Source organism: Enhydra lutris, unplaced genomic scaffold (genome assembly GCF_002288905.1).
Source record: "Enhydra lutris kenyoni isolate GAN:26980312 unplaced genomic scaffold, ASM228890v2 scaffoldscaffold11, whole genome shotgun sequence".
Lineage (NCBI taxonomy): Eukaryota > Metazoa > Chordata > Mammalia > Carnivora > Mustelidae > Enhydra > Enhydra lutris.
This window is the reverse complement of record NW_019154095.1, coordinates 40,944,561-40,959,980: the sequence shown is the minus strand read 5'-3', so window position 1 is coordinate 40,959,980 and position 15,420 is coordinate 40,944,561. Positions and strand designations below refer to the sequence as shown.

General features: G+C 35.8%; 1 protein-coding gene across 1 annotated transcript in view; it reads right to left on the bottom strand.

Moving 5' to 3' along the window:
- The window catches only part of LOC111144504 (pleckstrin and Sec7 domain containing 3), a 615,446-nt gene that overhangs the window by 176,244 nt on the left and 423,782 nt on the right, over positions 1–15,420 (bottom strand). The window contains exon 10 of the mRNA XM_022498815.1: positions 7,289–7,332. Coding sequence (XP_022354523.1) covers positions 7,289–7,332 — 44 coding nt within the window. The remainder of the gene's footprint in view (positions 1–7,288; positions 7,333–15,420) is intronic.

Below are 15,420 nucleotides of genomic sequence, written 5' to 3'. Positions count from 1 at the left end.
GGAAGACAACAGTGAGAACCTTATCAAAGAGATAAAGAACATGAAAAAGAACACATCAGAGATGAAGAACACAATAAATGAAATTAAAAATACACTAGGTGAAATAAATACTGGGCTAAAGGAATCAGAGGAATGAATCAGCAACCTGGAGAACAGAATAATGGAAAGTAATCGAGCTGAAAAACTGAGAGAAAAAAATATGCAAAATGAGAATAGTTTTAGGGAACTCAGTGACTCCATCAAGCATAATAACATTCTCATTATATGGATCCCAGAAGAGAGAGAAAGGGGGTCGGAAAACTTACTTGATGAAATAATAGCTGACAACTTCCTGAATCTGGGGAAGGAACTATCAATATCTAGTAGGCAGAGAGATCCCTCAACAAAATCAGCCCATGGAGGTCCACACTAAGACACAGAGTAATCAACTGACAAAAAGTAGTGATAAAGAGAATTTTAAAATCAACAAGAGAAAAGAAAACAGTTACATAGAAGGGAAACCCCACAAGACTATTAGTGGGTTTTTCTGCAGAAACTTGGCAGGCCCGAAGACAGTGGCATGATATGTTCAAAGGAAAAAATCTGCAGCCAGGAACACTCTTTCCAGAAAGGCTATCATGCAGAACAGAAGGAGAGATAAACAGTTTCTCCAACAAAAGGTAAAGGAGTTCATGACCACCAAACCAGCCCTATTGGAAATGTTAAAAATTTTTTTAAATTTTTGATTGGAAAAGAAAGACTGAAAGTAGGAGTAAGAAAAGAAGGAAAAACAGTAACAATAAGTATATATGCAAAAGTCAGTCAAGGGCATCAAGTGGGTGTGAAGTATGACACCATATATCTAAAACATGGGTAGGGGGGGAGAGTAAAGAATGGGTTCAAATTTAAGTGATCATCAACTTAACATAGACAGCTATATTCAGATGTTATATACAAACCCCATGTTAACCACAAATCAAAAATAAGTAAGAGATATGCAAAAAATGAAAAGAAAGAAATCCAAGAACACCGGTAAAGAAAGTCAGAAAATCATGAGAGTAGAGAGCAAGAGAAGAAAGAGTCTGAGGAGAAGCAGAAAACAAACACAAATCAAGTAACAAAACAGCAATAAATACATATCTTATTGATATTACTCTGAATGTAAATGGGGTGAATGCTCCAATCAAAAGATAAAGGATCATGGAATAGACAAAAATACATGACTCATTTATACGCCCTGTAAGAGACTCATTTCTAAAGCCACCTGCAGATTGAAAGCGAGGGGATGTAGAAACACTTAGCATGCAAATGGATGTCAAAAGAAAACTGGGGTAGCAATACTTATATCGGACAAAGCAGACTTCAAAATAAAGACAATCATAAAGAGGACAATCCAACAATAAGATATAACAATTGTAAATACTATACATAATATACATAAGATAGTTAATAACAAACATGAAGAAACAAATCAATATTGATATAATAGTAGAGGATTTTTAACTCTGCATTTACATCAACGGACAGATCATAGAAATAGAAAGCAAACAAGGCAACAGTGGCTTTGGATGACACATTGGACCAGATGGATATAAAAGATATATTCAGAATATTCCATCCTAAAACAACAGAACACATTCTTTTCAAGTGTACACGGAATATTCTCAAGATAGACCACATATTGGGCCAAAATACAAGTGTCAAGAAATTTAACTATAATGCTATGAAATTAGATATCAACTACAAGAAAAAAATCTCTAAAGAGCACAAATACATGGAGGTTAATTATCATACTATTAAACAATGAATGGGTCAACCATGAAATCAGAAAAAATTAAAAATTAGGTGGAGAAAAACAAAATTAAAAACATAATGACACACAATCACTGGAATGCAGCAAAAGCAGTTCTAAGAGGGAAATTTATAGTAATACAGTCTATCTCAAAAAGCAAGAAAAATCTCAAATAAAAAACCTAACCTTATACCTAAATGGGCTAGAGAAAAAAAACAATAAACTAAACCCAAAACAAGCAGAAGAAAGGACATAATAAAGATTATGGCAGAAATAAATGATGTAGCAACTAAAAAAACCCCAACAGAACAGATCAATGAAAGAAGTTGGTTCTTCCAAATGATCAAAGAACTGATGAAACTCTAGCCAAAATAATCAAAAGAGAGAAAGAGGGTGAGAGGGCTCAAACAAAACCAGAAATGAAAGAGGAGAAATAACAACCAACACCAGAGAAATACAAACAACTATAAGAGAATATTATGAAAAACTATATGTCAACACATTGGACAACCTAGAAGAAATGGATAAATTCCTAGACACATATTACCTATCAGAACTAAAGCAGGAGAAAGAAAATTTGAACAAATCTATTACCAGCTATGTAACTGAATCAGTAATCAATAAACTCCCAATAAACAAAAGTCCAGGACCAAAGCTTCACTGCTGAATTCTACCAACATTAATGGAAGAGATAATACCTATTTACTCAAATGCTCCCAAGATATACCAGAGGAAAGAAAACTTCCATATTCAGTCTATGAGGATAGCATTACCCTCATACCAAAACCAGATAAAGACACAATAAAAAAAGAGAACTACAGTCCAATATCTCTGATGAACATACATGCAAAAATCCTCAACAAAATGCTGGTAAACCGCATCCAACAAAAATCATTCACCACTGTTAAGTGGGATTTAATAGTGGGATGAAAGGTGGTTAATTATTGACAAATCAATGTAATACATCACATCAATAAGAGAAAGGATAAGAAACTTTCAATATCTGCAGAAAAAGCATTTGAACTAAAGTGCAATTCATGATAAAAACTCTCAACAAAGTAGGGTTAGAGGGAACATACCTCAAAATAATAAAGGCCTGATATGAAGCACCTGCAGTCAACATCATCTTAAATGGGGAAAAATTGAGAGCTTTTCCCCTAATGTCAAGAATAAGAAAAGGATGTCTACTCTCACTGCTTTTATTTAACATGGTACTCCAAGCTATAGCCACAGCAATCACACAACAAAAAGAAAAGGCATCCAAATTGGTAAGGAAGAAATAAAACTTTGGCTACTTGTAGATGTCACACTCTAGATAGAAAACCCAAAAGGCTCCACCAAAAACTTCTAAAATTGATAAACGAATTCAGTAAATTCACAGGATACAAAATCAACATGAAATCTATTGCATTTCTGTGCACCAATAACAAAGTAAGAGAAAGTGAAATTAAGAAAACAATCCCACTTACAATAGCATGAAAAATAAGGAGATACCTAGGAATAAACCTAACCAAAGAGGTGAAGAAGACCTATACACTGGAAACTGTAACACACTGATGAAAGAAATTCAGGTTGATGCAAAGAAACAGAAAGAGAATCCATGCTCTCTTCCATTGGATCAGAAGAACTGATGTTGTTAAAATACCTATACTATCCAAAGCAAATTATACATTTAATGCAATTCCATCAAAATACCAAAAGCATTTTTCATAGAACTACAGTGATCTTAAAATTTGTATGGAACCACAAAAGACTCCAGATAGCCAAAGCAACCTTAAAAAAGCAAAGCAAAACAAAGCAGGAGGCCTCACAATTCTGGACTTCAGGTTATATTACAAAGCTGTAGTGATCAAAACAGTATGGCATTGGCACAAAAACAGACACACAGAACAATGCAATAGAATAAAGTCCCAGAAATAAGCCCACAATCATATGATCAATGAATCTTCAACAAAGCATGATGTTTTTGAAAAAAAGACAGACTCTTCAACAAATGGTGTTGAGAAAACTTGACAGCAATATGTGAAAGAATGAAACTAGACCACTTTTCTAACCCATACACAGAAATAAATTCAAAATGGATTAAGAGTTAAATGTGAGATCTGACTCCATAAAAACCCTAGAAGAGAACATAGGTAGTAATTTCTCTGACACTGGCTACAGCAACATCTGTCTAGATATGTCTCCTGACGTGACAAAAGCAAATATAATCTATGGGGACTACATCAAAACAAAAAGCTTCGGCATAGCAAAGAAACAACCAAGAAAACTAAGTAAAACCCTATAGAATGGGCAAGATATTTGCAAGTGACATTTCTAATAAACAGCTAGTCTCTAAAATATATTAAGAATTTATAAAACTCACACCCAAAAAACAAATAATCCAGTTAAAAAAACGGGGTTACTCAGTCCTGTTTTGATCATAAAGTACCTTTTAACAGCTACTAAAACTAATGTTCCTTAGAACACACTTTAGAAAATTCAGCTGTATATCAATTTATATGATTCTGCAGATAAAGAATATAAGACTTTTCCTTGATAAATGAATATGTACATGTATATAATTATATAGAACACTGTGCTCAGCCAGTTCTTCTTGTGCCTCTCCAATCATATTTTCTCTAACTCATTTTTGTCCCATTATTTATTAACGTTGGTACTTCTCAGAGATAGCACTTAGAATTGTTTTCTTTCACTAAGGTCCTTTTCTCAGCAATCTTTACTCATTCTTAAAACTTCATCTGCCATATCTGTAAAATATTTTCCCAAGTATTTATATAGCTCTGACCTCTTTCCCAAGTTTCAATTCAACATTTTCACTTTCCAACAGGACCTTTCCACTCCATTTAGCCTTTATCATCTGTCTGAACTTTGTCATATACTCTCTATTTCTAGTAGCAACACCAGTATTTCCCTACTTATTTAGGTTTTGGCCTCTACCTTATCTTTGACTCCTCTCATGCCTTTCACTGCTGTAGATATGGCTTTCACACTACTGCTTTATGTTTAGTGTTTTAGAACATTTTATAGTGTCATCCTGAGGATTATAAGAGATTCAACAATTGTTCCCCATATAAAAGAGGAAACTGAAGCAAAGAGGCATGACCAGTGACCCAGCTAGTACATGGAAGAGTTGGAATTCAAACCCAAATCTTCCTGATTCTGGATTTTGGGCTCCTGAACACAATGCTCTCTAGACTGACAAGAGACACACAGAAGAATTCAGTTCTTAGGTAAACTTCCATGCTCATCCATGGGTTGGGCTCAAGATAAGACACTTTCCTATCATCAGGGAAACGCAAATCAAAACTGCAATGAGGTATCACCTCACACCTGTCAGAACGGCTAAAATAAAAAACTCGAGAAACAAATTTCAGAGAGGTTGTGGAGATAAAAGAAGCCTTGTGCACTGCTGGTGAAAATACAAACTGGTGCAGTCATTGTGGAGAATGGTATGGCGGTTCCTCAAAAAATTAAATACAGAATTACCATATGATCTACTAATTCTACTACTGGGTATTCACCCAAAGAATACAAAAAACACTAAATCAAAAAGATATGTGCATTCCTATGTTTATTGCACCATTATTTACAATAGCCAAGATAAGGAAGCAGCCCCAGCATCCATCGATAGATGAAAGATAAAGAAGATGTGGTGTATATAGTCCTCAGACATAAAAAACAAATAAAGTCTTCCTCTTGTGATGACATGGATGGAACTACTCAACTACAATGTTGAGTGAAATAAGGCAGTCAAAGAAAGTAAAATACCATATGCTTTCACTCATGTATGGAATTTAAGAAATAAAACAAATGAACAAAGAAAAAAAGAGCCAAAACCCAGACTAAACTACAGAGGACAAACTGGTGGTTCACATAGGGGAGGTGAGTTGGGGGAATGGGTGAAATAGGTGGAGGGGATTAAGACTACACTTATCATGATGAGCACTGGGTAATACAGAATTGCTGAATCACTATATTGTACACCTGAAACTAATTAACATTCTATGTTAACTATACTGACATTAAGAAAAAGATACTTTCTTACACCAAATTGCCATTATGCATAATATATATAAAACCTACTGCAACAAATTGTTATATATCAAGAATTTGGATTTACAAAACATATCCTCATGGGTACATTTATTTGGTTTTTAAAATAACTTTATAAAAGAAAAATATTCTCTCCCTTAGTATGAATGTATTTATACTTCATTTTTTATTAAATTTCACTATAGGAGTTATTCTACTTAGGTCAGGATATGCCTTTAATATTTTAGCAAGATTCTAAGTATATTATTGATGAAATTTTTCTAGGAAACCCACTTTCATTCATGAGAGAGAAGTCCAAAAGTGATTACTTTGGGTAGGCCATGAATTCTTATTATCTTAATGAGTTTTCCTTGAAATGATATACTTTGAGTCTCATGATGTATATAAATATAGACACATCACATATACTTGTAAATATTAGTTCCAAATTAAACTCTGAATCCCTAATTTAAAACAGTACCATATGAGCTAACAGTTACTAGAAACAGTTTAATAGTACTTTTTAAAAAAATTTATTCTAGCCTGTTATATGTAAGATATATGCAGTCAATTGCTAAACCACTTCTTTCCAGTGTACATATGAAAGAATATGATTTATCCCCTAAGTTCTGATTCTATAAACATAAGTTCATGCAGACTGCTATGTAAGGTCACATGGTAGAAAAATATTTATGAATGCTTAATATTGGTGGAAACCAAAAATAAAATTCACATGTAGTTCTATTTAAAAAACATATTTTGACCTAATTTATGGATAACTTTAGTTAACAATATTTTTAAGTTAAATTCCTAACTGCTGCAGTGAAAGAAAGATCAGTGAAAGTTCAGCAAAAGTAGTACTGTTGGTCTACATAGGGTTAGATATAATTTATCTGTAATAGTATCTCCCAAATTATGTACCTTGAAACACACTACATTATACTGTTGAAAAGGTTCAGAAAACATTGCAAATTTGATTCCTCTCTTGGATATTGGCATTGTACAAACTCCTGGAAGTTTTGCAGTTAAAAAATATTTTTTTAGCTTATTTAATCTATCATTTCTCAAGTTTTTCAGTATCTTAGAATAATTAGGGTCATTGGATACAAGATTGGAAAACCTTGATCTACGACGATAGGCAAGAGGGAATTAAAACAAGTAGATGGTACCAAAATCATTTGTATTAGATTCTGGATTATAGGTGATTTTATCAGCTTTTCTTTTTGAATGCTATTTTTTAAAAGGATACATTAAAAAGATAATTGTCTCTAGGCAAGGCAACTAGACTAAAAGCAAACAGAAAAAGACATGGGATACTCAGGGTTTACTTAAGGTTTTATACAATGTTAGACACTGGTGTGAAATGCGAACCGGCCATGCATATTTAATCCTTCTCTAAGATAACCTCTAAAGAATAAAAAAAGACAGTAAGAAAAGAACAAGTAAATCATTTATTAAAATGCTGACAGCCAGCATACTCACACTGCCCATTCTAGCTTCTCATTCTTAATAGAGTTGTACAGAGCCTGTAAAGAAAGAAAACAAGATGGAATTATTCTTTTCATTCTGTTCAATATTTTTATTTATTTTTTTAAGATTTTATTTATTTATTTGACAGAGAGAGATCACAAGTAGGCAGAGGCAGGCAGAGAGAGAGGGGGAAGTAGGCTCCCCACTGAGCAGAGAGCATGATGTGGGGCTTGATCCCAGGACCCTGAGATCATGACCCAAGCTGAAGGCCGAGGATTTAACCCACTAAGCCACCCCGGTGCCCCTCTGTTCAATATTTTTAATTCAGCAAGTGACCAAAGCCAAAAGGCTTGACTGAGTTAGCAAGCAATTCCTAAGCCCCTTGTTAGTCACCCTGTTGGCTCTGAAAGATAAGGAATACACAGGTGAAGCAAATAAGCATAGGGTAAACAGCATTTTGTGAAACAGATTTTGCACAAAGTAAAAAATAGCATTTATAAGTAAGACACACAATAATACTGTGTTACATTTTACCACAGTAAAATTAGGATATGATTAAAATTAGACCATGTACTCTATTTTTCTTATTCAAAATATGGTCTTATAGTTTCACTAGTTTGGATACTGAAGTATGCCAACTTTTTTCATTGATGTAATAAATTTAACTGTTTACATAACATTTTTTTAAAGTTTATTTTAAAGATTTTATTTATTTATTTGTCAGAGAGAGAGAGGGAGAGCGAGCAAGCACAGGCAGACAGAATGGCAGGCAGAGGCAGAGGGAGAAGCAGGCTCCCTGAAGAGCAAGGAGCCCGATGTGGGACTCGATCCCAGGACGCTGGGATCATGACCTGAGCCGAAGGCAGCTGCTTAACCAACTGAGCCACCCAGGCGTCCCTGTTTACATAACATTTTAATGAACAAGATACATGTAAGAGGGACTGAACCTAGGGTATGGAAAACCATCTCAGAATAATTTCAGAGTTTCTATACCAATGACTTATGCAGTTTTTATCAGTCTAACTTCATAATTGTGCTTTACATTAGTGAGTCTTACCCTGGTAGGCTTGAAGTGGTGGAGGGGGAAGACAGAAAACTTCTTTAGAGCTTTGGTAATGATAATGACAGTCAGCCTGATTCTCTCTGATTCTCCCAGATAAGGTAAGATCCTTGTAATCAAGTTGTTCCACTATGACAACCACCCAAGAAAATGCTATTCCACATCTGTGCTTTCTTAATTTTGGGTAAGATGTAAAAGAAAACACAAACGTATCTCTAAGCTATAAAACCAACACAACACATACTGAAGAAAAGGATATGTGCACCTTAACGTTATAATGATGTTGGAATGTTTTCCTTCAAAGGAGGACTTGGAGCAACTCAAGTCACCAAAGATTCAGTACAAATATATTTAGGTTACAGATTTTATATTACTTAAGATTTAATTCATGTACCCTTAGCCAGTATTTTCATAAATTCCGTGGGAATTCTGCAGGGTGGCTACAATAGTAAGTTTAACCCAGGCGCCTCTACAATAGTAAGTTTAAATACCAGATAATTATGAAACTAATTAGGAGGCATTTCATAATTAACAGGACATGGTAAAATGTATCCTCAAATACAAAAACTGATAGAACATCAAATTAAAATAAGGGGTAAACTGGGACGCCTGGGTGGCTCAGTTGGTTAAGCCGCTGCCTTCAGCTCAGGTCATGATCCTGGGGTCCTGGGATCGAGTCCCACATCGGGCTCCTTGCTCGGCAGGGAGCCCGCTTCCTCCTCTCTCTCTGCCTCCCTCTCTGCCTGCTTGTGTGTACTCTCTTTCTCTGACAAATAAATAAAAATCTTAAAAAAAAAAAGGGGGGTAAACTGAGGCACAAAGACCATGCTGTAAATTAAATGTTCTTTTTGAGGAACTCAGATTTACTGAAGAACTACAACAACCTATTGTTTAAATGTCTCATGAGGCTGCACTTATTTAGAAGTGCAGGGAGAGCAGACGTCTAACAAGCCTCAGGAGACTCGTGCTGGATAAATGTCTTTTTAATGGGTTCCATGACTTGTATGAGCATTTTAAACCCACAAGTAACGGTTAAGTGAGAAACTGCAATTGAAAAGAGACAGATCATTAAAGGTTCTTTATATACTACCATACTCAAAATTACCTAGAATAATTTAATGATGTAGTAAAATTTTAAAAATGTATTCATAAAGTAGATACACTTGACGGTGATAGCTAAGCATCTAAATATTTTCTGATACATTCCATTCTGTCCTAGAACAAGTTTTTTCAAATTTTTTTGCCCATGAGAATATTTTGCTTAACAAGGTACTGAGTTCCAAAATAGAAAATTCTTGTTCAGACGCATATCATGCAATAAAAATCTTTTATAAAGTATTCTGTAAAATTCAACAAATTTGCCATATTGTAATCCTCTCCCAATGTATATATTATAACATGACAAATCTAAAAAGTAGATGTTATCCTTATCGTTTTCAATTGCAAAATTACAAAGGGATTTTCTTGAATCTTTCTGGTGCTTTATAATGATACACTGTTTTTCTTTGAAAAAAAAAAAAAGGAAAATGGGTTTTGGAAATGCAACTAATCCTTCATCACAATTTCCTATCCTTCTACCCACTCAGCTTAGTTAAGAACTGATTCGTCTTTAAGTCCACAGTCATCCCTTTCATTCTTGTCCATGCTCTATCACATCAAAAAGTTTTGTTATTATTAATATCTTCAACTTTTTTGTCCCACTGCCTCTCTGTTGTACCTAAAAAAGAAACACTGAAACTCTTGAACAATCCTACTCTGCCTTTTCCACATTTATACCCCCTGTATTAGTTAAGGTTTCTTTAGTATTTCAAATACAAATACCTAACTCTAGCTATCTTATGCATAAGGGGCACCTAACAGTTTATGCAGCCAAATCATAAAAACATGAATGGAGCTGGCCTCAGGAGGGACACAGGCACTTAAAACTCTCCTCCTTGCTTCTCAACTATTCTCCTCTTTCCATCCCAAACATCTCCACTCCTTGTTTCTTTACTACACAAGAAACATTTCTACAACAAGCAATACCCATTATATCTTTTATGTCTCTCAACAAGAGAAAACAGTTCTTTCCCCTAACTCCAATTTGAAAAGATTCTAATTGGTGTGATTTAGATCTACCTGTCCTCCCCATGGACTAATTCATGTGGCTGGAAGATGAGGTATAATGACTGGGCCCAGCCCTGAAGTCAAGGAAGTTAGGGTATGTATTAAAGAAGGGGTAGCACTGCCCTAGTCACTAGTGTAATCCTCCTGAGCTTTATAGTCTCCCCTATTTATATGTGACTCGTTCAGCACTGATAGTGAAAATTAAATTAAACAAGAGCATAAATTATTGTCACTGAATATTTAGCATGTCAAACTTCAGGAGAGACTTCATTCATGAGCCTCATTTAATTTTTTGCCATCTTTCCTAAAATATATCTGGCAAGGGCATCTACTTTCTCTGCCTTTCTGATGGTATGGGAAGGGGTATCACATTTCTACCAGGCTAAACCTCTAAAATTGGTCCTGATACCTTCCCTTTCTGTGGTGACATCTCCTACTTTATTAGCTCCCTTTTTTCGGCTGTCAAACATGTACAAGTCTCCCTAAAGCCCACTTCTGCAATTTTGTTATCACCCTTTGTCCTCAGCCCCTATTTTAGCCAAATTCTGAGAGAAGTTTCTATAATATTTCCACTTAATGTCTTCTCTTCAACTCAGGCAATCTTGCTTTCATTCCTGTTCCTCCATTAAAAACTGATCACAATAAATGCACCTGCTTCTTTCATGTTAAATTCAAGGCCACTTTTCAGTGTTCTGTGTCACTTTGCCCGTCTGCAGCACTGAATACTCTCAAATATGTTCTTCCTTATTTTCTGTGGAACAATACAGTCCCCTGCATTTTCTCCTCTCTGGATAATACCTGTTACTCACACCTTCCTTATCTTCACTTAAATGCGGGTTGAGCCTGAGGGTTTATCTTCAGCTTGTGTGAACTCTCGTGAACATTAGATCCACATGTCAGACACACCTGGATGTTTCCAAAGCACCACAAACTCAGTAAAAAGGAACTAAGGCATGAAGACCTAAAAGTGGGAATGTATTCTCAATCTTAGTAAACTGTATCAGTGTGAAGTATGTAATTTTTTGAGTGTGGAAGCACTATACATAAAGCCTACATAAAAGTGATTTACAGTAATATAAAATATAGCCAAGTCAGAATCCTGGGACTAGCAGAATTTTTCTATCAACTATTTTATACAAATACTATTATATTCCTATCACACAATCAAGAAAGTTCCAAGTCAAAGTCATACTTGTATCTGCCTACTAATGGCATAAGGATAAGTCTTTTAGTAATAATGTTTTTGGGATGATTTGTAAAACTCTCAAATTTCCACTCAAGAAACAACAAAATGAGATTTCAGAGCTGACGGGGCCTTAGAGAACATCAAACAAATTCCTCCTTTTATAGATCAAAGAAAATAAAGTCCAGTGTAATTAATTTCTTTCAAGGTCCAATAGTTATTTTCCACAAACTTTGACTCAGAAATCATATTTCTCAGAAATCAATTGACTAAATTCATTCAACTAACTATATTCTCTCTTATCAACTAACTAAAACTAACTACATTCTCTCCTCCTAAGACCAAACTTTATAGTACCGTAAATGCCTGGCTTGTCAAGACCCATGTGAAAAGGTAACAAGGCCTCTCTCAGAATACATTCAATAATGGTGGTCACTGTAATATTCTCAAGGATGAGCTTTCAACAAAAGTCACTGTTGCTAGGACACAAGCTTGGAATGCCTTTGTTGGTGACCATGACTGGTTTGCCACTGATCCTATAGTCTTTTTGTTTGTTTGTTTATAATTTTATTTTATTTTTTAATAAACATATATTTTTATCCCCAGGGGTACGGGTCTGTGAATCGCCAGGTTTACACACTTCACAGCACTCACCATAGCACATACCCTCCCCAATGTACATAACCCCACCCCCACCTCCCAACCCCCCTCCCCCCATCAACCCTCAGTTTGTTTTGTGAGATTAAGAGTCACTTATGGTTTGTCTCCCTCCCAATCCCATCTTGTTTCATTTACTCTTCTCCTACCCCCTTAATCCCCCATGTTGCATCTCCTCTCCCTCATTATCAGGGAGATCATATGATAGTTGTCTTTCTCCGATTGACTTATTTTGCTAAGCATGATACCCTCTACGTTCCATCCACGTCGTCGCAAATGGCAAGATTTCATTTCTTTTGATGGCTGCATAGTATTCCATTGTGTATATATACCACATCTTCTTTATCCATCCGTCTGTTGATGGACATCTAGGTTCTTTCCATAGTTTGGCTATTGTAGACATTGCTGCTATAAACATTCGGGTGCACGTGCCCCTTCGGATCACTACGTTTGTATCTTTAGGGTAAATACCCAGTAGTGCAATTGCTGGGTCTAGGGTAGTTCTATTTTCAACATTTTGAGGAACCTCCATGCTGTTTTCCAGAGTGGTTGCACCAGCTTGCATTCCCAACAGTGTAGGAGGGTTCCCCTTTCTCTGCATCCTCGCCAGCATCTGTCATTTCCTGACTTGTTAATTTTAGCCATTCTGACTGGTGTGAGATGATTATCTCATTGTGGTTTTGATTTGTATTTCCCTGATGCCGAGTGATATGGAGCACTTTTTCATGTGTCTGTTGGCCATCTGGATGTCTTCTTTGCAGAAATGTCTGTTCATGTCTTCTGCCCATTTCTTGATTGGATTATTTGTTCTTTGGGTGTTGAGTTTGATAAGTTCTTTATAGATTTTGGACACTAGCCCTTTATCTGATATGTCTTTTGCAAATATCTTCTCCCATTTTGTCAGTTGTCTTTTGGTTTTGTTAACTGTTTCCTTTGCTGTGCAAAAGCTTTTGATCTTGATAAAATCCCAATAGTTCATTTTTGCCCTCGCTTCCCTTGCCTTTGGCGATGTTCCTAGGAAGATGTTGCTGCGGCTGAGGTCGAAGAGGTTGCTGCCTGTGTTCTCCTCAAGGATTTTGATGGATTCCTTTCTCACATTGAGGTCCTTCATCCATTTCGAGTCTATTTTCGTGTGTGGCGTAAGGAAATGATCCAAATTCATTTTTCTGCATGTAGCTGTCCAATTTTCCCAACATCATTTATTGAAGAGACTGTCTTATTTCCATTGGACATTCTTTCCTGCTTTATCGAAGATTAGTTGACCATAGAGTTGAGGGTCTATTTCTGGGCTCTCTATTCTGTTCCATTGATCTATGTGTCTGTTTTTGTGCCAGTACCATGCTGTCTTGATGATGACAGCTTTGTAATAGAGCTTGAAGTCCGGAATTGTGATGCCACCAACTTCGGCTTTCTTTTTCAATATTCCTTTGGCTATTCGAGGTCTTTACTGGTTCCATATAAATTTTAGGATTATTTGTTCCATTTCTTTGAAAAAAATGGACGATACTTTGATAGGAATTGCATTAAATGTGTAGATTGCTTTAGGTAGCATAGACATTTTCACAATATTTTTTCGTCCAATCCAGGAGTATGGAACATTTTTCCATTTCTTTGTGTCTTCCTCAATTTCTTTCATGAGTACTTTATAGTTTTCTGTGTATAGATTCTTAGCCTCTTTGGTTAGGTTTATTCCTAGGTATCTTATAGTTTTGGGTGCAATTGTAAATGGGATTGACTCCTTAATTTCTCTTTCTTCTGTCTTGTTGTTGGTGTAGAGAAATGCAACTGATTTCTGTGCACTGATTTTATATCCTGACACTTTACTGAATTCCTGTACAAGTTCTAGCAGTTTTGGAGTAGAGTCTTTTGGGTTTTCCACATATAGTATCATATCATATGCGAAGAGTGATAGTTTGACTTCTTCTTTGCCGAGTTGGATGCCTTTAATTTCCTTTTGTTGTATGATTGCTGAGGCTAGGACTTCTAGTACTATGTTGAATAGCAGTGGTGATAATGGACATCCCTGCCGTGTTCCTGCCCTTAGCGGAAAAGCTTTCAGTTTTTCTCCATTGAGAATTATATTTGCGGTGGGTTTTTCACAGATGGCTTTGATAATATTGAGGTATATGCCCTCTATCCCTACACTTTGAAGAGTTTTGATCAGGAAGGGATGATGTACTTTGTCAAATGCTTTTTCAGGATCTATTGAGAGTATCATATGGTTCTTGTTCTTTCTTTTATTAATGTGTTGTATCACATCGATTGATTTGCAGATGTTGAACCAACCTTGCAGCCCTGGAATAAATCCCACTTGGTCGTGGTGAATAATCCTTTTAATGTACTGTTGAATCCTATTGGCTAGTATTTTGGTGAGAATTTTTGCATCTGTGTTCATTAAGGATATTGGTCTGTAGTTCTCTTTTTTGATGGGATCCTTGTCTGGTTTTGGGATCAAGGTGATGCTGGCCTCATAAAATGAGTTTGGAAGTTTTCCTTCCATTTCTATTTTTTGGAACAGTTTCAGGAGAATATTAGTTCTTCTTTAAATGTTTGGTAGAATTCCCCCGGGAAGCCATCTGGCCCTGGGCTTTTGTTTGTTTGGAGATTTTGGATGACTGTTTCAATCTCCTTACTGGTTATGGGTCTGTTCAGGCTTTTTATTTCTTCCTGGTTCAGTTGTGGTAGTTTATATGTCTCCAAGAATGCATCCATTTCTTCCAGATTGTCAAATTTGTTGGCGTAGAGTTGCTCATAGTATGTTCTTATAATTGTCTGTTATTTCTTTGGTGTTCGTTGTGATCTCTCCTCTTTCATTCATGATTTTATTTATTTGGGTCCTTTCTCTTTTCTTTTTGATAAGTCTGGCCAGGGGTTTATCAATCTTATTAATTCTTTCAAAGAACCCACTCCTAGTTTCGTTGATTTGTCCTATTGTTTTTTTGGTTTCTATTTCATTGATTTCTGCTCTGATCTTTATGATTTCTCTTCTCCTGCTGGGTTTAGGGTTTCTTTCTTGTTCTTTCTCCAGCTCCTTTAGGTGTAGGGTTAGGTTGTGTACCTGAGACCTTTCTTGTTTCTTGAGAAAGGCTTGTACCACTATATATATTCCTCTCAGGACTGCCTTTGTTGTGTCCCACA